General features: G+C 51.0%; 1 protein-coding gene across 1 annotated transcript; it reads left to right on the forward strand.

Moving 5' to 3' along the window:
• The first annotated feature begins 1,139 nt into the window (after positions 1-1,139).
• On the forward strand, positions 1,140-23,824 carry LOC147964932 (uncharacterized). The gene is made up of 3 exons (XM_087527778.1): positions 1,140-1,624; positions 14,926-15,006; positions 23,143-23,824. Exons 1-3 carry the CDS (start codon positions 1,282-1,284, stop codon positions 23,571-23,573), a joined length of 855 nt encoding a protein of 284 aa, XP_087383904.1. The 5' UTR covers positions 1,140-1,281; the 3' UTR covers positions 23,574-23,824.
• Positions 23,825-27,128: the final 3,304 nt, after the last annotated feature.

Here is a 27,128-nt window from a genome sequence, read left to right on the forward strand (position 1 = left end):
ATACCAAAGGAGTGCCAAATCCAGAGGTCCTGTGTGGCCACCGCCTCAAGTACCACACTGCAACCGCCTTTGGCGCCTTTGTACATCCCCTGCCAAGCAAATGGGCAATTCTTTCATTTTCAATGCATGCAGTCGATGCTTCCAAGCATCCCAGGAAATCCTCTTGCTGCATTTTGTGCTAGGATCCGAGCAGTGCCTTCCGCATTGGGTGTTCTCAAGTATTGTGGTCCAAACACTGCCACCACTGCCCGACAGAACTTGTAGAAACACTCTATGCTGGTGGACTCGGCCATGCGCCCATAGCCGTCGAGTAAATCACCGGAAGCTCCGTATGCAAGCATCCTCATCGCTGTCGTGCACTTCTGGATGAAGGTGAATCCAAGGGCGCCGGTGCAATCCATCTTGCACTTGAAGTAGTTGTCGAACTTCCGGATGAAATTCACAATCCTGAGGAAGAGCTTTCGGCTCATACGATAACGGCACCGAAATTTTTCTCGCCGTGAAGTGGAGCATCGGCGAAGTAGTCGGAGTAGAGCATGCAGTAGCCTTCGAGACGATGCCGGTTCTTTGCTTTCACCCGCCCCGGTGCCGAGCCACCTCGTCACGGCTTTTCATTACTCGCCAGCAACTGGGCGAGGGCGGCGAGCACCATGAGATTCTCTTCTTCCTGGACGTCGGCCTCGGCTTCCTCCTCCAGCAGCGCGGCGAACGCTTCCTCGTCATCCGAGTCCATCGTCGAGGCAGTCAAATCGCCGAACACGTTGCGCCCGGTGGGCGTGTACCCACCGCTAAACTGCCCCTCCGCGGCCGGAAACGACGGGCGAAAACGTCCAACTGCTGTTGGAGGGGCTACTGCGGCGAAACTCTGCTATTTTTCCGGCGGGAAATGGTTATCTAGCGGTGAAGGGCGGTGGGCGGTGCTGGGATATAGCTAGTGGCGGCCGAGGGCGCGGGGGATGGAAGACGAGTCGGGGAAGAAAACCTTGACTTTGGGTTTGGCCTGTGACCGCCGGACGGAAAAAAGAGCCAAACCGACGTTTTTCGACGTCCTGAGAGCGTGACTGGGGTTTATTTTTTGATGCCGGCGTTGAAAAAGTGGCTTGGGCTTATTGAAGACGCGACTGGAGATGCTTTTAGTCGCGGAACAACGCAACACCAAAATTGCCGCACCAGCTGGCGCAGCGTGTCCGTGTAGGGTTGTAGCCTCCACCCACCGAAGCACCGAACCGTTCTTGCACCGCCGCGACGGCGCTGCTCGGCGACGCTCTGCGGCAGGCCATCATGCCGCGGGGTGCGTACGAGGCGCTGCGGGACGAGGAGCGCGCGCTGCGGCTAGCAGCGGCGGCTGCCGCCTGCGTCGCCTTCGCTACCGTTGCCGCGGTGGGGATCAGCCTCGGGATCGTGTTTCCCGACGAGCCCGCGGACCGGCCCTTCTGCCGGGAGCGCCGCATGCTGGAGGCGCTCCCGGCAGCTGCTAGCAGCCGGGAGGAGGAGCCCGAGGCGTATCGGTACCGAGGCGGGGCTTTCTACATGACCACGGCCGAGGCCGCCGACTTCTACTGGATGGTCGTCTTGGTGCCATCCGCTGTCCTCTTCGCCGCATCCGCCGCTTACCTCGTATCAGGTGTGTCAGTTCTCGTGCTGTTTGTCGTAATGCTCAGATTTCTCTTGTTACAGTGTTAATTTTCTTACGCAGTTATCTGTACTAGCAAAAATGCCCGTGCGTTGCAACGGGGGAGAAAAAATTTCATGGCTCAAAAGCCCCACAGATCAATGTCCTGGTTTCAACATGGTGTCCCACGCATGTCATCTCTTATCCCCTTTCCACCATCACCGACAATAGTCATGGTGTCTGAGACAATGCCGGTGCTTCACTATAAATCAAAGCGAAGCTGCTAGAAATGAATAGCATGTGTTTATCCACATGTCTTCCTAACATTAATAATAAATAGGACATAGCTAATTCATAGACATACCATCAAATTTTGCAAAAATAAATATGTAACTGTTTTGGCTAGCTAACAAAATCTCTTTGAGATTATTTAAAAAAAATATCCTTATGGTCTAGGATCCGTGCATGATTAAAAACCCTTAAGAAATTATATGAATGTTATTAATGTTTTTCCTAGGGAAAGAATCAAACATTAAATGAGCAACCAATTGGATTTAACTATTATACACTTGAATTAGTGTCTTGTTACTCATATTATTATTATTTACTCTCAAAAATAGAATCAAATTGTAAAATTTTAATCCTCCCTACAATTTTACAATCTTTTTTTTAATCGAACTACATGCGTTAATTCTTTCCTTTAACAAATAATGTGTTAATGCAAGGTTTAAATGTTTAGGAGTGACCAAGTTTTTACACTTGCCTTGTCCATAACATCTACTACTCATGTATATTCGTAAAAGATAACCTCGTATTTCATCTCACGAAAATTTATAAACTGAAGAAAATATTAAAGTGAAGCAATTACCGTGCAATGGAGTTAAGGGACGTGTCAAGGACCTCGGTGCCCAAGACAGCAGGACCTCGACTATGTAGTTCGTAGTCTCGGTTGATAGGAGCGTAGGGTTTTTGCCTAACTGCTCAATGGTGCAGGAGAAGAGATTAGGAGTAGAGGAGGAGGTAGGAGATAATGATTTATTGTCTGCGTCCAAGGGTGCAGATTACAGGATATATAAAGGCCTTATGGGCTTCTAACAAACTAGGAAACTAACTACTCCTGGACTCCTAACAAACTAGGAAACTAACTACTCCTGGACTCTAGGAACCAACGTAGGATCAGGACTCCTTGTCATGCCTCGCCAGCTGTGGCCGTCGGCTGCTGCCCCTGGGCGCGCGACCCGCGCCTGTACGCAGCGCCCCACATGACATCTCTCCCCCCCTCGACGAGCAGCTCGTCCTCGAGCTGAAAAGCGGGGTGGCGCTCGACGAAACTGTCAAGATCCTCCCATGTAGCTGATGATGCTGCTTCACCCTTCCAGTGGACGAGCAGCTGGCGAACGCCGCGTGCTAGTCGTGCACGAGTCACGCGCTCCGGTTCTGGAACAGCCGCCCCGTTGTGGATCGGAGGCAATCCCGGTGGTGCAGTTGGAGGCGTGCCGAAGAACTTTTTGAGGAGGCCCACGTGGAACACGTCATGGAGGCGCGAGCGTGCCGGAAGCTCAAGGCGGTAGGCCACGTCGTTGACGACCTCTGAAATGCGGTACGGCCCATAGAAGCGTGGCTTGAGCTTGCCCCTGGTTGGCAGGTTGAGAGAGGACGCGGCGCGCTGGCGAAGACGAAGCCAGACCCAATCGCCCACGTCATGCCGAATGTCCCGATGGCGTCTGTCGTAGTAGGACTTGTAGACCGCTTATGCCTGCTGTAGACGATAGCGGACGTCTGCGAGTAACTCGTCGCGCTCCGCCATGCTCCTGGCCACTGCGGCCACCCGTGTATCGCCCGGCTCGTAAGAGCGAATAGTGGGAGGGTCACGGCCATACACAAGCTTGAACGGAGTTTCTTGGGTTGATGTCTGGTAGGCGGTGTTGTATATGTACTCGGCCCAGGGAAGCCATCGGAGCCACTGCCTGGGACGATCCCCGGTGAGACAACGGAGGTACATCACAATGATCTTGTTAGCAGCCTCCGTTTGGCCATCCGACTGTGGATGAAACGCCGTTGTGATGTGCAGCGTGGTCCCGGTGAGGCGCATGAGCTCCCGCCAAAAAGCCGAGGTGAAGACGGGGTCGCGGTCAGAGACCATGGACTGCGGGGCGCCATGGAGACGCACAATCTCAGCGAAGAACACCTGCGCCACTGATTCCGCCGTGTACGGGTGGGCCAGCGCCACAAAGTGGCAGTACTTGCTGAAGCGATCCACCACGGTGAGGATAACAGACTTCCCGCCCACACGAGGGAGCGCTTCTACGAAATCGATGCCGACGTCAGTCCACACGGCCATGGGCACCGGTAGTGGCAACAGCAGACCGGCGGGGTGCAAGTGCTCGGACTTGTACCGCTGGCAAGTACCACAGGCGCGGACATACTCCTGCACCGTCTTGCGAAGGTTAGGTGCGTGGAAGTCGCGGCGGAGACGATGCAGCGTGCGCAGGACGCCTTTGTGTCCGTCATCGTGCACTGCGGTGAGAAGCTCCTGGAGTAGTGGAGACGTTGGCGGGATGTAGAGGCGGCCGTTAAAAGTGACGAGGCCGTCGGAGAGCGCCCACGGCAGCTGCCGAGCGCCTGCCGTGATATCCTCGCGCAACGCGACGAGTGCTGGGTCGGTGGACGAAGCGTGCCGTAGGCGGTCGATGAAGTCGAAGTGAGGACCAGATATAACCATGACCCCCGTCTCTTCTGTGTCGCGGCGGGAAAGGGCATCCGCCACCGTGTTTGTACTACCGGCCTTGTACTCCACAGTGAAATCGAACCCCAATAGTTTGCCGACCCAGTGGTGCTGCAGAATGGTTGCCAAGCGCTGGTCAAGGAGGAATTTGAGACTGTAGTGGTCAGTTTTTACCACAAATTGGCGCCCCCAGAGGTACGGTCGCCAATGGTGAATAGCGAGCACCAGGCCAATGAGTTCCCGTTCATATGCCGCCAGAGAACGGTGACGAGGCGCGGCCGGCCGGCTGAAGAAAGCCATCGGGTGCTGATCCTGGAGAAGGACGGCCCCGAAACCGTATGTAGACGCGTCACACTCGACGATGAACGGCCGTGTGAAATCGGGCAATGCGAGCACGGGAGCCGTGGTGACCGCCGTCTTGAGGGCGGTAAAAGCTGCTGCCGCCTCCGGCGACCATGAGAAGCCGTCCTTGCGAAGCAGGGCCGTCAGGGGCGCGGCGACCACGCCAAACTCCTTGACAAACTTGCGGTAGTACCCTGCAAGACCGAGAAACCCCCGGACCGCGCGCGCCGAGCGAGGCTGCGGCCAGTCGGCCACGGCCTGCACTTTTTCCGGATCCATGGCCACTCTGGCCGCGGAGATGGTGTGACCCAGGTAGGAGATCGACTCGACGGCGAACGAGCATTTGGACCTCTTGACGAAGAGCCGGTGCTGGCGCAGTACGGTAAAGATGGTGCGCACATGGCGAAGATGATCGGCCCACGACTCGCTGAATATGAGGATGTCGTCAAAGAAGACGAGAACGAAACGACGCAGGTACGGCCGCAGCAGATCGTTCATGAGTGCCTGGAACGTCGCCGGCGCGTTGCAGAGGCCGAACGGCATCACCAGGAACTCGTAGAGGCCGTCGTGGGTACGGAAGGCAGTCTTTGGGATGTCCTCCGCACGCATCCGCACCTGGTGGTAGCCGGAGCGTAAGTCGAGCTTGGTGAAGAAACGAGCGCGCCGGAGTTCGTCGAGGAGTTCGTCCACCACCGGAATTGGAAACGCATCCTTGATGGTGATGGCGTTCAGGGCGCGGTAGTCGATGCAGAAGCGCCAGGACCCGTCGGGCTTGCGGACCAGCAGTACCGGCGATGAGAATGCGGAACGACTTGCTCGGATGATGCCCTGGGCGAGCATGGCGGCGCACTGACGCTCCAGCTCGTCCTTGTGCGCGGCCGGGTAGCGATACGGACGGACGGCCACCGGGGCGGAGCCGGGCAGCAGGGTGATGCCGTGGTCGCGGCTGCGGAGTGGTGGTACGCCGGAGGGTTCGGCGAAGATGCCGTCAAACTCGGTGAGGATGGCGTCGAGGAAATCGCGGCCATTGCATGATTGCAGGGCTGGCCCGTCCGGTCCGGCAAGGCCGCGCCAGTAGACCCGATGGCCCCTTCGCCAGAACGTCATGGAGAGGGCGCGGAAATCCCACAGGATCGGTCCAAGCGTCGCCAGCCATTGCGTGCCCAAGACGACGTCGTAGCCTGCGAGCGGCAAGGCGAGGAAATCCTCCGAGAACGCCTCCTGGTCGATGCAGAAGGAGACGGCGCGGTATGCGCCCTGGCACGGAACACGCTCGCCGTTGGCCACCGTGACACGCATCTTCTCGGTGGTGGGGGATGGCAGTGTAGCACGAGCGGCCGCCTCGGCGATGAAGTTGTGGGTGGAGCCTGAGTCGATCAGGGCGAGGAGGGAGACACCCCCGAGGGTGACATGCATCTGCATGGTCTCGCTCGTGCGCACGCCGGAGATCGCGTGGAGCGAGATCCGAGGGTCGGACGGCGAGGCATCAGCGGTGGCGGAGGCCGTGTCGTCGTCGTCGTCCGGCGCCAGGTCGAGGAGGAAGATGCGCTGGCAGACGCGGTTGTGGCCCCTGCCAAACTTCTCATTACAATTGAAGCATAGGCCCAGGCGACGGCGTTCCTCCATCTCTGTCTGTGACAGGCGTTTGATTGGGCGCCCTTCCGGCAGACTAGGAGCAGGGGGTGCGGCTGGTAGAGCCGGTGCGGGGGGCGCGAGGCGTGGTACGGGCGCCGGCAGGATGCCCTTCTGCTGAAAACGCACCGGTGGCGCGGAGGTGAGCGCGCAGCTCCAACTTGCGGGCGAGGCTCATGGCGACGGCGAGGGACTGCGGGTTGTGGATTTCCACGTCGAGGCTGAGGGGTGGCTGGAGTCCCGCGGTGAAGATCTGAACCTTCTGTGTCTCTGATAAGATGCCTGCCCGGGGGAGCGCCTCAAACCGCTCCTGGAAGTCGACTACGGACGTTGTGCGCTTGCACGCCATTAGTTCGCCCAGCGGGTTAGCGCGTAGAGGTGGCCCGAAGCGGAGGTTGAGCAGCTCGAAGAAGCGGCGCCACGGCGGAGTGCCCTCGTCACGCTGGACCTGCATGTACCACAGCTGGGCAGAACCCTCAAGGTTGTAGGACGCCATCCAGACTTTTTCCTCCTCGGCGATCCGTTGTTGATGGAAGAAGGATTCGCATCTATTGAGGAAAGCGAGCGGATCTGACTTGCCGTCGAACTTGGGGAAGTCCATCTTCTGAAACCGGGGCGGGCGATCATTGTGGTGCTGCCCATCGTGGGCGCCGGCAGCGCTCGACGAGGAGGTGGACTTGTCCTTCTGGAGCGCGGCGGCGGACGTCTGCAGGGACGCCACCGTTGCAGTCAAGGCCTCGATCATCGTGGCCAGATCAGCGGTGGTTGGTTCTGCCATGCCGGAAGTGACCGAGGCGACGGCGGATGGTGGCGATGGAGGTGTGCTTGGCGCGGATGCAGGGGTGGCGGCAGGCTGCGGATGGAGCGCGGACGAGGAAGAGGATCGCCTGGAACCTGATACCAAGTTGTCAAGGACCTCGGTGCCCAAGACAGCAGGACCTCGACTACGTAGTTCGTAGTCTCGGTTGATAGGAGCGCTAGGGTTTTTGCCTAACTGCTCAATGGTGCAGGAGAAGAGATTAGGAGTAGAGGAGGTAGGAGATAATGATTTATTGCCTGCGTCCAAGGGTGCAGATTACAGGATATATAAAGGCCTTATGGGCTTCTAACAAACTAGGAAACTAACTACTCCTGGACTCCTAACAAACTAGGAAACTAACTACTCCTGGACTCTAGGAACCAACGTAGGATCAGGACTCCTTGTCATGCCTCGCCAACTGTGGCCGTCGGCTGCTGCCCCTGGGCGCGCGACCCGCGCCTGTACGCAGCGCCCCACATGACAGGACGTGCACTAACTTCTCTTCTCAAGCTAGCTCTAGTCATGCTGAAACATAGGACATAAAGAAGGACATGTCTCCATTGATATTTATGCATGAGTACAATTAAAATATAGTATTGTAAGATATATAGTTCTACTGTTATTTGCTTACGTACTAATTATGCATTATGGCTTTAATATATCGATCATTAAATATACAATTGTTTAGTATCTCTCCTAGCATGGCAAATTCCAGTAGCAAAAGTTTCAATTTTTCCGAAGAAAATGAAGTCATGTTCGAAATTCAATATGCAATTTTAAGTACTATATAATGAGTCGGACAACTTAAAATCAAAATAATAGACTTGGTCCTTCCTTAAGAATAAGACTGGTAGATGCTTTTGAGGGGAAATCCTCATATTTGTGAAATAGAAACAGTCAACAGATACCTACACAAATGATGCCATCATCTTGCATAAACTTGATCTGCTAAATTAATTAAGCAGAGATATCATGGGGTCAAAGAATATGCAAGATGGCTATGCATTCAAGCTAATGATGCAGATCAGCATGTAGAGGCATATGTGCGTGCTTCTTTTGTTTCACTATACGGATATTCAAATGGCAAGACCGCTCCAGCTATGGCCTATCATAATTGAAGAAACATGCATCAGTGACCATGTATAGTAGAAGAGTAGGATTAATAAGCTGCTGCCTTTCATCACTGAAATTGTTTTTTAATAGTATAAAAAACTTGCAGACTACAAACTCGTGGACATCTAGAACTGACCCGAGATATATTCAAATTTGGAAGGGTGTACGACAAGGAACTTTTTTGAATGTATAGCAGCTCTTGGCCGGATCAGAATGCAGGGCAGAGGTAGGCGAAGGGCTGCAGGATTGGATGATGATATGACAGGCGCCAATAGGTCTCGAGCTCCATGCCCTGCTCTGGCCTAAAGCTTGCAGCCGCCGGGCGGCCAGTCCCTCTGCTGCTGGCCATCGATGCAGATGTTAGCGGACGGCCGAGCTGGCGCCCGTCATTATGCCGGTGCTCACACCTCACGCTCCACGCCTTGACAAGCAGGTGCAGTTGCTCGAGGTCATCCGTGGACTACATGCCTTCGACCGCAACGACAACAACATCATCTCCGCTGCCAAGCCCGTCGCTCCATGGCGAGGCTGGGCCAGCTGATCACGTTCGAGGAGCTAATGATGCCAGACGCGGACCTGGATCAGGGACGGATTGGCAGACTCCTTGGCGGCTCTCGAGCTTCTCCAGACGAGCGACGAGACCCGCAGGCTGCTGCTGGAGTTTTTGCACTTCCGATTTTTTCGCGTTCGGGACGGGTGGAACGTACCCTAACAAAGGCGGACGGTGCCATTACACCGAGACCCAGCCGGAGATAGTCCTTGTCGCCACCGTCCTCATAGTCCGACTCCACACCATCCTCCGGAAGCTCGTGCCGGCCGCCGCCTCCTCGCCTCAGTGCCCCTCATCGTTGTCATCGTCGAACATGCATGGGTGCATGGCTAGCTCGAATTGCGACCTTGACGGCTGCAGCTTGAGCTCGTCTCGGCGGTCGCCGAGGGAGCCTCCAGTACGGCTACAACAATCGCTTGCTCTTCTTGCCATTGAAGTCATGGTGTGGGTTCCTAGTTGTTTGGACCATGGTGGCATGGCATCGTCAATGTGATGCTGGCATGCTACTGTCGCCGATCTCGGCTGTGAGGCACGTCTCATGCCCTCATTTGGTAGCAAATCAGCAGAGAAGAGAGATTAGAAGAGGTGCCTAACTGTGTTTCCGACTTTCTCAGCTGCCGCCGCCGCTGCCGCCTGACTACTGTCTCCCAATCCTAGGTCACCCCTTCTATTATCTCGATCTCGATCTATTTCAATCTCAAATCCTAGGTCACCCCCTTCTATTCTCTCGATGTCGATCTATTTCAATCTCGATCTACCTACGCCCACGGTTCCAGCCAGCGGCGTATTTATATGCAGGTTGAATATAAAAGCTCAATGAATCCCGTTGTTGATCGGGTCGTACATGAATCGCTGACTGGCCTTTTTGATCGCAAATATATTTATAGAGGCCTTATTGATCAGGAGAACACCAATACGCAGGTAAAAATATACCACCTCCTATGTAGAAAATAATCTAGGTGGAAAAAACTGAAAGCATAAATTCATGGGAAGAAGCGTATTGTGACGGTGAACCCACAGAGTCAATCCGTGCTTTATTATTAGGGAAAGATTTGACGATTAGTGATCCCACTGCTTCACCGTTCTTTAGGAATTCCAAAAATCATGAAACATCGCCCGTATTGGAGATTGTTGTTGCATGCGAACGATTTTAGTGGTAAAACGAGGTATCTCTGGAACTCTGGATGCAGTGGCGGAGCTTGACAAAAATCTATGGGGGGGCCAATAGCAAAAAAGAAAATTGAAGAACCACAACAAAACAGAACTTGTGGCCTCCTGACAAATTTATCAGTATCCTTTTGAGCCGTTGCTTTTGAGTCCCAAATTAAGACTCAAGAGAACAAATCTGCGATGCAAGAAACAAAACAAATCCCCAATTAGATCAGATGAATAGGCATACTAATCACTCCCTCTTTAGTGGTCTAAATGAACTTATATTTCTTTACCGAGGTAGTACTAAATTTTAGTGTTTCCCCAACACTTTCCCCAATTTCACTGTCGCACTCTAATATGCATCACTACACACAGGGACGGGGATCCAAATTCTAATAGTTTAAGGTGGGTACAGGGGACTAACAAATTCGTTTGGGGCGTAACGGCCGGTGACGATGGGTAGCTGGCCGGCCAGCTGACATAGACGACTACCGGACCGGGCAGGCCAGTGGCAAAGAGCCGAAGAGGAGCGGCCGGCCTCAACATGCTTCGTCGGGATGTTTGCCGCTGGCGGCGCACGGATCAGGGTGAGCTTCTAGTCGGCGTCGGCGTCAAGGGAGTGGCGGCAGGGCAGCTGGTTGCCTGGTTCATGGATGGAGGCGAGCAGACGTGCGTGAGCGTGGTTGCCTGGTTGGGGAACAGAGACGAAGCAGCAGCCGAGCCTGGAAGTGTGCGTGGCTGCGTGCGTGATGATGCCAAGATGGCTTGTGCGTGCATGTGGAGGCATGATGGGCCATTACTACTGAGTACCTAGTAAAAGAATTCTCATTTGGGCTGGGGGGGGGGGGGGCACGTCTCCCTCAAGGTTCTACGTAGCTCCGCCGTTGTCTGGATGCACCAAGTGGTTGAATCTTCATCTTGCAGTGCGCTATAAGCTTGGCTAATACTTTATGATGCTGGGTCATACGTGCATTTTACCATAAATGGGCACCCGAAGACTGTTTTTGTTTATGAAACACGTTTTGCTGGTGACATTAGTAAACCATTTCTTTGAATTGCATGATTGAGTGATGCGCTATAGCTATGAATAGAAGTGCAATCTTGGGATAGTACACTTGCAAAACAAATATTATGGCTAGGACAGGGAGAAATGGAAGACATAAGGTTTTGGGGATCTAAGGCGACATGGAAGAAGAAGAATCAACCAGGTAGGATTATAATATTAAGATGATAATCTAGGTAAGCAGACCAATCACTTTTAGCACTACCGCAACACCAAAGGAGTCTTTCCTGCTTGATGATTGCCTTGGTCTTTTAGCACTGCGTGACTTCTCTGTTCAAGACCCTGCTACTATGTTCTTTCTAACTTATTCAAGTGACGAGCATTACAATTACAGGAGTATTGAACCTCCTTGTCTTGATGATGAACATTCTGGCTGCTTTGAGATTGAATTAACCGAAAAAGATGAAAATTGATGATGCAGTTATATTGTATTTCTAGTTATGATTTAGAAGGTACATATACATTAAGCAGAGACAACTAGTTAATAGAAGAAATTTCCAAAGATTAAGTTTTGGTAACATCTGCTTACTATACCAATATACCAAGTCTCACGTATTTGCTTTTACTCTCACGATCTCATCACATCGCGATGTGGTTATCACTTGGTTTCGTATGCCCTTATTATTTTTAAGGGACAAAACCCTTTTCCAGTGTCCTAAAAATGCATAAACGATAGGTGGGTAGCAGGTGGTACGCAGTGTCTGTTCAGACGAGGTGGGAGGATAGTGCTTAGCGCCTATGCATGTTAAGTGGCTGTTTTTACAACAGTGGTATTTATATCTCTACTTCAGGATTCTTAGCTGCTCAGGGGAATATATGTTGATGGAGCAACGACCTTTAAATAGAATAATGTGACAAATAATGATGAGACCTGTGCTGCTCTGACTGATCAATAAACCACCCTGATTGTTTTCCTCTTTACACATGTTTTCTGCCTATTAATGAATGTAGTAATTCGCATGGATCTACGGTACTTGTTACAACCAGAAAACTCCAGAGTCTGGAATTCTCTTGCAGTGACCTTATCTAATGTGTTGCGTAAACTGTATGTTTTTAGTTACCACCACATCACGAACCTATAAACTTTGTAGGGCGGGAATATTGTGCACCCCCCCCCCCCCCCCCCCCCCTCCCTTTAAGAGTTGCAGCAGAATTATTCTGCACCCCCAATAAACAATTCCTCCCCTATCTTGTTTCTTTTCCCGAAGGGAGCGAGTGAGATCTGGTTTGCTCTCGGCTGCAGCGATGCCGTGCTCGGCCTTCCCCACGTCAGCGACCGTGTGGTTCCCCTCCACCTGGTTCCAGGCGAGCAGCCCCATCCCTCGCCTCCCCATCCTTCTTCTTCCTCGTTTTTGACCACCGCACCCTATCCCGTATCACCAACGCCAGCCAAAAAAACCCCCTAGCTGCCCTCCTCCTTCCTCCGCACTCCCCCTGTGCTCCAGATCCACTCCCCGTGCCCCCCACGCACCGGTCAAGCGCCACCTCCAACGCCTCCCCAGACCATGCGATGCTGGTGGATCCGGTTGCCCTCCCCTCCCTTGCCACCATTGCCCCGTGAGCGCGCGACGGCCAGCCTTCGGCCTCTAGCACTCCTTCCCCGTGGTGTCTGGGATCCAGTTGCCCCATGTCACCGCCCGCCATTGGCCGTCTTCGCCCTGCTACCCAGCGAGTAGGAGCACCACGGGCTGGTGGCGCCTTTCACGAGCTGCGGCGCTCCTGGCTGCCCTCTGCCTAGTTATTGCTCACCTTGGGTCTCTGACCGCGGACCACAGCGTCCTGAGGCGTTGGTCCAACAGAAAATGGAAGAAGAGCTAACCAACAGAAAAAATGCTGCCAAGAATTCGGCTGTCATGGCAGCCGAAAACCGTTGCCATGGCACGCTAAATCAACTGTGTGCCTTACGCACTTATTTAGCTAAGGGGCGGGGCGACTAGATTATGCTAACAAGCGTGACCCAGATAAAAAGTGAACGAAGCAAAATATTAGTATCTTCGATGCCGGCAGTTAGCTTAGTCATCCCCTAGCAGTTAACGTGTTCCTGTAGCACTCCAGGCATAAAAGGTCTGACAATGCCGTTTGTTTTTCCAAAACTGCTCTTAGCCCGTAGGGAATTTCGAAAAGTGTTCTACACGAAAAAAGTTTCTTCTAATCAATATCTTTCCAATGGTATATTGTCTGCCTTATTCCAACAAACAATTTATTTTCTCCGATCAAAATATAGTGAATTGGGTTAGACGCGAGCTGGAGCAACTTGGGATATGGCTGACGTCGACCGGGAGAGAGCTCGTGGGGGGGGAGGGGGGGAGGGATCGATGCGATAGAGGGAGGGTGAGGAGTGAGGGAGGGGGACCGAGCTGTGTGGGACCTCCATCTGAGTTTTTAAGGTCCTAGTGATGCTTTGGAGGCCTCGTGCAGGAGGGCTATAGCCCGTCAATCCATGGTCAAATTCGACGCATCAAATAAAAAGGGCAGCCCGGTGCACGTAGCTCCCGCTTGCGCAGGTCCTGGGAAGGACCGGCCACTTTGGGTCAAATTCAACGCACCACACGGCCAGAAAAAAACTATGGCCATGTGGATAGCATGGTTGCGCGGTACCTCATGCAGCTTTTCCCTTGGGGAATATAGATGATGCATATCCTCCATGGAAAGAGATCTAGTTCATAGAACATATCCTGAATGGAAAGAGATCTAGTTATTTTTTTATTAATTTACAGAAATAATTCATGGTTTAGATATATTACACAAATAATACGGGCAAGACGACTGGAACTAATTGTCCTCCTGCAAGATGATTAGTCCTAGTCGTCCTCCCTCAAGATGATTACCACTAGTCGTCCTCCCTCAAGACGATTGGAACTAGTCGTCTTCCCTCAAGATGATTGTAACTAGTCATCCTCCCTCAAGATGATTGGTTCTAGGAAAGTTGCACTCTTATGCTGTTGCTTCTTCCACCTTCGATGCAACCTGAGAAGTTCTTTCCGTATCTCCTCAAAGGTCCTTGCAGGCCATCCGCACCTACTTAATGCGTGACCCAACTCATTTAGTATGGTGTCACTACTGATGAGTTCGTCCCATTGAACTATCCTATTGTCTATCTTGAAATTGATGGCTAACCTCAGAAGACATTTTGACATACTCAGGTGGAAACTACGATCAAAAGGATAATCAGACATCTTGACGAGACTACAATGCACTGCTTACCAACCTTTCTGGGGGGGGGGGGGGGGGGGGTGGGTGGGTATACGTCGAGAAGAGAAAGATGGTGGGAACAGAAGGGTTGGCAGGAAAGAAGATGGCGGAAAAGGGATGGCGGGAACGAAGTTGGCGGGAAAGGGAGGGTTGGCGGGAAAGAAGATGGCAGGAAAGGGTTGGCGGGAACATATTATGAAAAAGTGTTGCGGGAAATTAGTCCAGGCTGGAGTGAGGACCAATTATCTTGAGGGAGGATGACTAGTTCCAATCATCTTTAGGGAAGACGACTAGTTCCAATCATCTTGAGGGAGGACGACTAGTGGTAATCATCTTGAGGGAGGATGACTAGGACTAATCATCTTACAGGAGGACGATTAGTTCCAGTCGTCTTGCCCCAAGACAACGCCGTATTATTTGTGTAATATATCTGAACCATGCATTATTTCTGTAAATTAATTAAAAAAAATTAGCTATAATTTTTATAGAGGTTGTGGTAGATTTTTAGATTTTCTGTTGTACTATAATTCGAGTATCTATAGATGATGCACATCGATTTTATGCCGTGAATTCCTTCTTTTTTTCAGCTTTTATATGTAACTACAGTTTTCTCCGCAGACAAAATATTTATGTATATTTTGCATTAGGCAATATATCTTTCTTTGTGCTGTATCCAATTTTCTCTATACTTTGGTACAAAGTCTTCTTTCCTGCTCTTTAATATTAAACTAATATATATTTTCAGGAATATCTGTTGCATATGCTGCTCCAAGGAGGCATCCGTTCATTTGCATTGTCGAGAATAACTTCTGCGCTTCTAGAAGAGGTGAGTTTTCTTTTTTTGACATTAACTTGTGATAACAGTTACATCATTGATCAGGAGAGAAATCTTTGATGATATTTCGGTCCTTCAGATCTCTCTTTACTGATTCCTTCCGTGTCAAGTTTGGTTTACCTTGGCCTCTCTTGACATTGTCAGTACACGTTAACCGTCTGCTATCCACTTCTAGAAAGCCTGCGCTGTATATGCCCAAACTAACTCTGTGCATTCGGTTTTATATGGTTTGGTTTATACGGTTTTTATTTTGTACGGTATTAGTACTTCAATAAGTATGGTATGAATTTAAGATACGGTTTGATTCTGGTATATACCAAATTATTTCGGTATGGTTTGGGTATATACCATAATAACCAAAGTTGACGCAAATTTAAAAATGACATACTCCCTCCGATCCATATTACTTGTCTTAGATTTGTCTAGATACAGATGTATACAAATTTATGACTTAAAACACATACCTTTTTATGCAAACAAACAATATATAACTATGCATGTGCTTAGCATTATTTTAAGAGAAAAATGAATACGTTACAAGAAAATGGACCTACTTAGCAGGGAATCTGGCTCCTGTACAAGAAGAATGACTACTTGTATGGTTGTTCACCTGAAGAAATATAAATATATTTTTTACTTCGGTTAACTGTTCGATTTTTCGGTATATACCATAAAAACCGAAATTCAAAACCGTATGAAAAGTTCATACCATACTGAAACCAGAAACCATAAAAACCATAAAATTGTTTCGGTTTCGTTTATTTTCGATATGGTTTTTCGGTTCGGTTTTAAAATGCACAAGTGAGCCCAAACCATCTCAAACGATGTTGGACGAGCTTCTCTTCAATCGGTGCCACATCAACGATCACATATATCATCAATTTGGACCTGATCCTTTCTTGTGTGGCCACATATCCATCTCAACATGCACATCTCTGCTACACCTAGCTGTTGGATATGTCACATTTTAGTTGGTCAACATTCAACGCCATACAACATCGCATGTCGAATCGCCGTCCTATAGAATCTGTCTTTTAGCTTTTGTGGCACTCTCTTACCACAAAGAACACAAGAAGCTTGGCACCACTTCATCCATCCAACTTTGATTCAATGGTTCACATCTTCATTGATATCACCATCCTTCTGCAGCATTGATCCCAAATATCGAAAGGTGTCCTTCTGAGGTACCACCGACATCAAGGTTAACTTCCTTCTCCTTGCGCCTAGTAGTACTAAAATCACACGTCATGTACTCAATTTTAGTAATACTAAGGATAAAACCTTTTGATTCTAAAGTCATGTCTCCACAGCCCTAACTTTCTATTAACCCTCGTTCGACTATCGTCGACTAGCAGCACATCATCCGCAAAGAGCATACACCATGGGATATCTCCTTGTATATCCCTTATGACCTCAGCCATTACCAAAGCAAAAAGATAGGGGCTGAAAGCTAACTCTTGGTGTAGTCCTATTTCAATTGGGAAGTCATCAGTGTTGCCATCACTTAGAACACTTGTCGCAACATTATCATACATGTCCTTGATGAGGGTAATGTACTTTGTTGGGACATTGTGTTTCTCCAAGGCCCACCACATGACATTCCGTGGTATCTTATTGTAGGCCTTCTCCAAGTTAATGAATACCATATGAAAGTCCTTTTGCTCCCTTTATCTCTCCATAAGTTGTCGTACCAAGAGCATGGCTTCCATGGTTGACCTCCCACGCATGAAACCAAACTGATTTTTGGTCACGCTTGTCATTCTTCTTAAGCGGTGCTCAATGATTCCCTCCCATAGCTTCATTGTATGGCCCATCAGCTTAATTCCACAGTAATTAGTAGAACTTTTAACATCCCCTTGTTCTTGAAGATTGGTACTAATATACCCCGCCTCCATTCTTCGAGCATCTTGTCTGACCGAAAAATGAGATTGAAAAGTTTAGTTAGCCATACTATCGCTGGGAATACACAGGAGCTCCTCACCCCTATATAACTATTACATTTTAAAAATACCAAGAAAATAAAAAAAAACTTGCAGTTTTGGGATATCAAACCGGTGTAGATTGGGTACCTAGGTTTGATATCCCATAATTCCTGTTTCTTTTTGAATTTCTCATGCTTGTTTTTTGAATTTAATACTCATATAGTGAGGTTGGAGCGCACCTGAGTGCTCCAAATCCTCTTCCTACTATCGCTATGCCCCCAAGGCCTCTCCACACCTTAATGGGGATACAATCAGGGTCCATTGCCTTGCCTCCTTTCATCCTTTTTAAAGCCTCCCAAACCTCGGGCTCCTAGATTTGTCGCACAAAACGTCTGTTCGTATCGTCGAAGGAGTCGTCCTACTTAATGGTAGAGCTCTCATTCTCTCCATTGAACAACTTGTTGAAGTACTCTCGCCATATATGCTTGATCTCCTTGTCCTTCACCAGAAGTCGATATGCTCTGTCTTTGATGCATTTGATTTAGTTGACGGGCCTTGCCTTCCTCTCTTAGATTTTGGCCATCTTATAGATGTCCATTTCCTCTTCCTTCGTGTTTAAACGCTGGTGGAGGTCCTCGTACGCCCGACCCCTTGCTTCACTTACAACTCGCTTTGCAGTCTTCTTCGCCGCCTTGTACTTCTCTATGTTGTCTACACTCCTATTTAGGTGTAGGTGTCTGAAACAGTCTTTCTTCTTAATAGCCTTCTGGACATCATCACTCCGCCACCAGGTATCTTTAGCTTCGCTTCTGCTACCCTTGGTCAACCCAAACTCCTCTGTAGCTACTTTTCGAATGCAAGTCGCCATCTTCATCCACATTGTTTGCATCACCTCCTTCCTCCCTCTCCTTCAAAGCCTGAGCTGCCCCCCCCCCCCTTGAGCTTCCGCTACTTCGTTCTAGCGACTTTGGTGCGCTTATCCTGTTGGAACGAATTCGAAAGCGAAAGTCTATGTTGAGGGACAACACTCTCTCCAAGTTCCACCATACAATCTAGGCAAGTATGCCTGTCTTCTCTTCTCTCTTCTCGAGAGGAGGAAATCAATTTGGCTAGAGTGTTGTCCACTACTAAAAGTCACTAGATGGGATTCTCTCTTTCTAAAAAGGGTGTTAGCTACGATCATGTCGTAAGCTAAAGCGAAGCTTAATACATCCTCTCCTTGATTCCTGCTGCCAATATCCAATGCCCCCATGTGTCCCTTCAAAACCTATGTTAGATGTAGCCACATGGCCATTGAGGTTTCCTCTTATGAAGAACTTCTCGCCAATAGGTACACTCCTAACCATGTCCTCCAAGCTTCCCGACCTTATCCAGTGCAGTGACCCGACCTAATCCGCTCCAGGTCGCCCGCCCCGCGCTCCAGGCTCCCAACCCGATTCGCTCGCCATGACGCTCGCGCTGGTCAACGCCTCGTCCCGCCGCCCTCCAGATCAGGCTGCGCTGCCTCACTTCGCCGGATCCTCGCCCCATCTGCCGGATTCCACCCTCAGCTGCCCGGAGGCCGCTAGGACCTGATCCGCCCGCCTCTACTCCAGCTTGACGACCTGTGCGCTGGCCATCGCCGTTGCCACTGCGTGCTGCTCTCGATGTGCCACCCGACGCCCACTGCCTCTGTGCTTTCCCGTCCAGATCCAGCTGTGCCGGTTCCACGTGTTTGCGTCGCCCCTAAGGGTCAATGCTCCTGACCAGGCCAGGAGCGGCTGCACGTGTCCAGGTCTTCCGCCCTGCAGTTCTCTTGCTGGAGGTCTCCCACTGGACCAGGTCGCCCTTCAGGTCGACCAGCTCATGCTCGCTCTGGTCCGCTGCTTTGCCTGCAGGTCAACGCCTGGTTGTGTGGCTGCTGCTCATCCGAGTGCTGCTGGTTCGACTGCCGCTCGTCTGAGTGCTGCGCGCTGCTGGCGTCCTTCCCATGCCGGTCCTCTATGTCGGTCCATAATTAAGTTGTAATGTGGGTGGTGGTGGGGTGTGTGTGTGTTGGGGGGGGGGGCTCTCTGGAAGAGCGACTACCCTGCTTATTCCTGACTTCAATCCATCCCTCCTTTCGATGAGCTGTTTGAGAGGATGGGATTTGGTGCAACCACAATTGACGACAGCCTTGAAAGATAGAGCACCTTGATCTGCGACGACCTGCTTCCCTTTGAGGTCAGACACCATGCCATACACCTTGGCCTAGGGCGCCTCCTAGAGTCAACCGACTCCGGGCTAGAAAGCACCAAGTCTTTGCCCGCCGATCCAAGCAGCACTGTGGCCAAGTCAAAGGACACGCTCACGGGGGTTAGTCGGTGTGAGTGGGCTTGGGGAAGGTGGAGTGGAACGAGTTAGTTTGTGGAGGGAGGTGGCAGCAGGCACCGGGATCGGCTCCGACATGGGACTGGAAGTGCAAGATTTTGTTTGAGAACCCTGTACAACTGACTTGAGAAGGGCTTCTTACTCTCCAGCCCATAAAAACCTCTCATGCTACTCCTTAATCCTCTTATTCACTCAGATCAACTAGGTACGGAAGGCAGTCAGTTCTGTCCTTGCCCACTATAGCTGGCAACCGCAAGTATCTGTCATTAAGTGCCTCAGTCGTAACTTTCAGGGTTCTACAAATCTGCCCCTTAAGGGCATCTCCAGCCGCGCCCCCAGGAAGGCCTTCCTAGGCGTTTTTTTGCGCCGGCGCCGAAAAATCGGCCCAGTCGCGCCCCCAGGAGCCTGATTTTCGTCGGCTTGGGCCGAAAACAGCGCCGGCGGACCCAGGCCGAACCCGGCGCGCTGGGGGGCGCCCGGGGGTGCCGGGGCGAACTGTTTTGGCGCGAAACAGTCGCGGGCCCGCCGCGTCAGCGACTCTACCCTCTTCTCGCCCCTTCGTCGTCCTCATCGCCTCGTTTCCCGCGGCGAATCAATGCCAAAGCTGCCGCGCTGCCGCGCCGGTCAGCCTGCGCCATTGATGCCTCACGGGCGGCGCAGTGAAGACCAGATGACGCGCGTCCCTCGCCCGCCACGCGTACTCACGGCGGCTCGCGCACGGGCGCCGCTTCGGCCTATATAAGACGCGCCCCAGCGCACTCGGCGACTCGCACTCTCTCGCCGTCGTCGTTCCTCCCTCTCCTCTCTCTCGCCGTCTCCGGTTCATCACACCCATGGCCGAGCGCTTCCCAGGCGAACGGCTTCGGCCGCCGCCATCTCCACGAGAACGAGGCTCGCCTCCTTTTCGAGGCCGAGTACCCGGTCCCGCCGGACATGCGGGTGCCCGGGGCATGGAGGATCAGCGCCGGTGGCGTGCCGGTGCCCCCGATACCCACCGGCGCGGCGCGGCGTGCGGAGATCGCACGCATCCGCTCGTCCCTGCCGCGTGCGGCGAGGGAGGGGCCACGGTACGTCCCCGACAGCCCGCTCTGGGAGCCTTATTTCCGCCGCCGTCACGCCGAGCAGCTCGAGGCCACCAACGGCGTCGAGCCCTCCGGCAGGCTCAACGCCGTCGGCCGGCGTCGGTGGTGGGGCGTGCCCGGGCGCACGTTGGAGGCCGTCCTCGAGTACATCGAGGGCGGCAACACGCCGCGCCTCGAGTACCCCGCTCCCCCGTCCTTCCCACGCCGCCGGGGAAGCTCCTGGACCCCGAGGTGCATGGAGACCGGGGGGTCCTCCTCGTCCGGCGGCTCCCCCTGCCTCCACCTCCGCCCCGTCAAGCCGGAGCCCCAGGGCACGCCTGTCAGCGCGCGCACCCGCAGCTCTGGCGTCCGCATCGGCGACAATGCCTTCCCCACCGGCCGCTTCGTCCTCGTCGAGCCCAAGCCGGAGCCCGGCCTCCCCGCGGAGTACGAGGAGGTAGCCCGGCGTGGCTTCTCCGACGAGGACGCCCTGCGGTGGGCGCGGGACGACTACCTCCGCGACGAGATGGTCCGGCAGCGCTGGGCCCTGGAGGAGATCGCCGCCCGCAAGCGTGGGCGCGAGGACGAGCACGGCGTCGTGGTCCTCGACAGCGACGATGACGACGACGCCCCCGGACCGTCCAACCCGCCGCGCCAACCGGGGGAGGGATGTAGTAGGGACGGCGGAGGCGTCGGCAGGGGCGGGGGCGACGACGACGACGACGACGGCGGCGGTGACTACACGCGGTTCTACAGCCTCCTCGGCATGTAGAACCGCGTGGGCGGGCGGCGAGGGAGACGGCGGGGGTAGCCCGCGGTAGTTTTTCCTTTTTTTGTAAAATATGTTTAAATTTGAACGAACTCGAACGTGTTTGCGTTGTGTTTGCGCCGAATTTAAACATTTTAAAAACCCGTGGGGGGCCGCGACTAGGGGGCATCACGCCCCCAGTGCGCGGTTTAGCGCCGGTGCGCCCCCAGGGGGCGATTTTTTGCCCCTCCTGGGGGGCCAACGGCTGGAGATGCCCTAACACCACTTCAGTATTGGGGCTGAAGATAAAACACTGGATATTTCAATGCTCACCCTCTGGCCGTCCTCGCAATAAGACTCGAGCAGAGATTTTGAACACTCCACATTCTGGTTATGGGCTTTCATAAGAATCACGGAATCATCCGCAAACAAGAGATTTCTGATAGCCTGAGCATTCTGACATACCCTAATACCATGCAAATTCCCATTTTTTTTTTCGAGAAAACGCAAAGGACCTTTGCATTTCATTTCATGGAAAAGGTAGAACAATCCTCCTAGGAGGTAAGCAGTACATAGAAAAGCACAAAATCAGTGGACATCCCAGGTTGTGGGTAGAACAAATTCCCATTTTCTTCTCCGTGGGATAATAACAGTCAGTCCCTCTGTGCTCTGTGCATAGTAGGAAGAGGTAGGGCGACGAGGGATCTCCCTGCCTGAGTACCCTGTAGGTTAAAAACTCGTGGTCTCATAATTGAAACGATCACGGTGCTCCATTGTTGAGACGCAATGCATCACAAGATTGACCCAATTCTCATGGAATTCCAGTTTCAACATTATCTCCTTTAAGAATGTTTACTCAACTCGATCACAGGCTTTGTGCTTATCCAGTTTTAAAGCACACAATCCTTTCCCTTCCCTCTTATTCTTAATTGTGTGATAGCTTTTGTCGGCCACCAGGACGTTATCTGTAATCAGTCGCCCTGGCATGAATGCAATCTGTGTCGGGCTGATCACCTGTGGCAGGTCTGTGTTGGACTGATCACCTCTGGCAAGATTAGCTTCAAACTGCCCCCTACCATCTTAGGAAGTACTCCCTCCGTAAACTAATATAAGAGCGTTTAGAATACTAAAGTAGTGATCTAAACGCTCTTATATTAGTTTACAGAGGGAGTACTTTATAAACAGCGTTGCATAGACTTATCGGCCTTAATTGCGTCACCTTTTCTGGGAGTTCACCTTTGGTATCATCACAATCGCCATGTCATTCCAGCCGTGAGGTGAGTTACGTTAACAAATACTTCTCCGCTTAACAGTGGTATTAACTACTCTCTCTGTCCCATAATATAAGAGCGTTTTTGACACCCTCCACCCCATAATATAAGTGTGTTTTTGACACTAGTTTAGTATATCTCTTATATTATTGGACGGAGGGAGTATTAAACACAGTTATAAGTGGAGAAAATCTATATCTCTGGATTTGCACCTACAAGATCATGAGGAGCTTGAATGAAGAAATACTCATATATTTATACTAATTGCAGTGGCATGTCGTAAAAATGGGTAATAAATGGGGAGCGAACTGTTTTCGATGACTGTCTCTTGAATCTTTTGTATCATCCGATGGCCATGATCATGTTGCAGATTTGTTCTGATCCAATATAACGACTTATCACCACATCAGTTATAAATTGACATAATTTCATATGGCTGATAATTTCGTAGATAGGATTAAGGCTGAAGCCAAATGTTGGGCACAAGCTGGCGCTTTGGGTCTCAGGGTAGTCCTCCCCACCAACTGGGATGTCCACTGATAGGTTGCCAATCCATGTAACCACCACCTCCTAGGAGGATTGTATCTTCTCATCTTTTCAATGAAATGAAACGCAAAGAGTCCTTTGCGTTTTCTCGAAAAATAATTTCATATAGCTGTGCTTTACACTTTCTAATGCAGCTTGGTAGTATTAGTTCCATATCAGTTTGTGTAGGACCTATTACGCACACATAACCATACTTATCATAGATAATTAATATCAACTTTGAACTGCAGGTGGTATGCGTTGCCTGGCTATAGTGAATGCAGTTTCCGCCCTCATATTTGGTCTCATGGCAATAGTCTTTGGATCAATGCTTCTGGCCCTTGGAAGTAGTTGTTCGATTCCTCTCTTCTGGTGCTACGAAATTGCAGCATGGGGTTTAGTTATCCTTTACGGTGGTACAGCCGCCTTCTTGAGAAGGAAAGCGGCAGCGGAGGGCGATTATGCTAGCCATATTGTGGGCCTTGAGATGCTCGAGACCACAATTGAGGTGACCCCAGAGGCGCAGAGGCGTGTAAACGATGGCTTCAAGACATGGATGGGGTCATCGCTTCTATCTTCAGACGAGGAGGAAGCTTTGGATGACTATATAGAGCACAATGCTCCTGCCCCGAAAGCTTCAGTTCAGCACAGGAAGGAAAATGATTTACAAGAGCTGACTTAATGTATAAACAGATGTACATAGTTCACTTATTCCTTGAGGTTTGGTGATGTTGTAAATGCGTGGCTTGGGTTCCACGGCTTAAAAATGTGTTATTTCGTTCGTTTTCCACTGGAGAGCAACGAAAAGTGGGGTTAGTTAGCAAGCCAAATACAGGGATCCTTCTTTGGATCACTTACTATTCGTCCATTTCAATCCGGGGGCGAAATAGTAAACAGGAATGCAGTCTCTATCTTATGCGCATTGTTATTTTACTTTGTGCCCATGTCGGTTTAATTTGTTGAGTTTTTCCCACAACGGTTGATGGGACGAGATGCTCTTGTAGTGGGCCATGTCGCATTTGGGTTGGAAAAGCTGGATAGCAGACCTGAGATTGCCTAACAATGACATAACAGTGACATAAGAGCACAAATTTGGAGAGTTACATCTCCAAAAGGTGCTTTTTGCATCTTCAAAAAAGTGCCAACTCCAACAGGTGATGCAAAACGAAGAAGTAAAAGAGCAACTCTAATAGAAGATGCAAACTAAAGATGTAATACCGGCCGGCGGTCCAGCTGCATTTGCACATTAAATTTTCATAATTCTATCAACAAAAAGTGCATCATCAACCATAATTTTAAATCCTACAAGCAAAAGTCAATTGTCTCAAACGAAGCTCTTGGTCCAACAAATAAAAATGCACATAGACATCACCTAGTTTGCGTCCTCTCTGTTGTCACTAGTGCCATTATGGATAGTGGTATGATCATCATCAATGGCTTTGTCGATGTTTTCTTGCGTTGAAGTCTCATTGCCGCGAACTCCACCGAAAGCACCTTCATTGCCACCTCCCATGCCGCTCATGTTGCCACCGAAACCATCTCCCATGCCACTCATCATGTTGTTGTCGAAGCCACCTCCCATGCCACTCATCATGTTGCCGTCAAAGCCACCTCCCATGCACTCATCATGTTGCCGCTGAGGCCACCTCTCACGCCGCTCATGTTGCCGCTGAGGCCACCTCTCACGCCGCTCATGTTGCCGCCGAAGCCACCTCCCATGCAACCGAAGCCATCATCCATGTTGCCACCAAAGCCATCCCCATGTTTCCATCAAATGCACCATTCACGGCACCTCCCATCATGTTCATGTACTCGCCCATTCCACCTCCAATTCCTCCGCCCATGGGACCTCCCATTCCTCCTCCCATCATGCTTCTCATGAGCATTTGCTTCTTCATGAGTATTTCATGATGACAAAGTTTGACATACGCCTTTTCCTTGCATCAAGAGTAGATAAGTCCATGAACATAAACTTGAGTGCTTTCTCCTCCACCATCTTCACCTCCTCGGCCATCGCTTTTCTCTCCTCAAGCTCAACCTTTCTCTCCTCATCCGCCGCCAACCTCTCTTCGGTCGCCGCCCTCTGTCTCTCGGCTTCACTCCTCTCCTCCAGTTCTTTGAGTTTCAACAATCTTTTTTCTTCTGCATACTCTTTCCTCGCAATGATGATGGCATCAAATCCTTCTTTGAGATCATTGTCTCCGGCCTTGGTTTCCTTCACTTTCTTAGTTCCATCGGGCCTATCGATCTAGTCGCCAAGTGAGGGGTGGGGCTCCTTTTCTCATCACCAGGGCCATCTTCTTCATCCTCCACCACCACACTTTTCTTCTTCGAAGCATCGAAAACTTCTCTAGTTTTCCACTTCTCCTCATCCTTGAGCTCTTTGTAGCAATGATGAAAAGTGAAAGCTCTTCCTTTCTTCTTCCTCTTCTCTCCTTTGTTGTTCTTATCTCAAAATAATCCTCGCACAATCATTTTTTTAGAAAAAACAACCAACATGTCATCATCAAACTGGTCAACATTTCAACAATTGCGGAAAGTAGAGAAAGCACACAAGAACAAATGATTATTACTAAGTCACTATCACCGCAACAACTCGGGTTCATGCGATCAACATTTGTCGAGCAACCGACCCACTTTTGACATTCGACGTTGATGGTGTCCCAACGTTGACAAAGAGTCACGATAGTGTCCGCTAGTGTTGCTCTCAACGAAGTACTCCTTGATGCGTTGCCAATAAGTGTTGGCGGATTGGTCGGTCCCAACGGTTGCATCTTGAGAGACTTTCTTCCATGCGATGCAAATCAACACATCTTCGACGTTGGTATAATTTGTGGTTCTTCCCTTCATAACGAAGCCCTCATCATCCATGTCGAGATATCCATCGCAATATTGTTGAGTTTCATATTTTTCTGATGCATATCATGTGAATAATCATCATTTGTCACATTTGTTGCACGCATGAAAGGTTCATCATCAAGACTATAAATGGACGTACACGTAATCAACTTCACATTCTATGGGAATTGATAATTGAAACAACAAACAAACGCACAAACAATTTTTTTACCTTTGCCACAAATCATCGAACACGTTGGATGCGGTTGCCGTTGGCGGAGGTGGATGAGGAGTTCCGTGCCGGAGGAGGACGCCAAGGTCGGTAGCGGCTGCAAATCACCCGCCATTGCCACGTCCGGCTTCGAGATTTTGGCTGGCTGAGGTTGGTTCCCCGTCGGGTTGCGGCCCTACGCTGTTGGCCGCTTCATGCCTCCACCGCGTGGCTTGGTGCCCCCCTGCTTCTTTGCAAGCGCCTTTGGCGCGACGACGACCAGCCGGGGTGGGGAAAATCCAGGGCGGCAACATGGAGGCGGAGGCCACATTGGGGAAAGTTGGCGCGGAGGTGGCGGCCGCGACGAGGTGGGTCAGGGCACCGGCAGCGGAGTCGGAGAAGGCGGCAGGGACATCGACGACGACTGGCAGCGAGAAGGAGGTGGACGGGCGGGAGTCGGGTGGCGGCTGGTCGCGGAGAAGAGAATGGAGCGATAGTTGGGCAGTTGGCGGGCGGTTGAGTTTTTACATCTCCATATGATGGAGATGCAAATTTGGAACTTGAAGTGTTGTATTTTACATCTTTGGGAGGCGGAGATGTATTTTTTCATCTACAACATCTGTTGGAGAGGTGTTTTTGGGCCTCGGAGATGCAAAAGGTAGTTATTTTTGCATCTACATCTTCTATTGGAGATGCTCTAAGGGCATGGCCAATGCATAGCCCCAGGGTGATGCCTCACATATCATGTAGGATCGGATGACAAGAAAAGTAGGTTCAGATAGGGAAGCGGGATCCTCTGCAGGAGGCAGGTGCTTGGAGAGAAATGTGTGGTCCGGTGTAAAAAGCTAAAAAAGTTGTAGTGGAGAGTAGAGATGCATGTGTACTAGAGTCTTTATTTTTTTATTCCTTGATGAGGCCCACTAGTGGTTGGTTGCATTGGGGAGAAAAAAAAATCAATGTAGGTGCCTCAAACTACTTTTTCTCACGGGGCATCTGTATCCATATGCCATCATAGTTTATGCCCTAAGAGCATCTACAGGTGGGCGCCCCAAATTGGCCTCAAACGCCCGGGCGGCTCGCCCGGTAGTGACAGGTCATGAAATTTTGACCCAGACAGGTACCTCAAACGCCCGGGCTGACCGGCACCCTCATATCCAGCCCAAATATGGAATGGATATGGTGACACCC

This window comes from Triticum urartu, chromosome 6A (genome assembly GCF_056163025.1).
Source record: "Triticum urartu cultivar PI428250 chromosome 6A, HENAU_Tu73, whole genome shotgun sequence".
NCBI classification, from domain to species: Eukaryota; Viridiplantae; Streptophyta; class Magnoliopsida; order Poales; family Poaceae; genus Triticum; species Triticum urartu.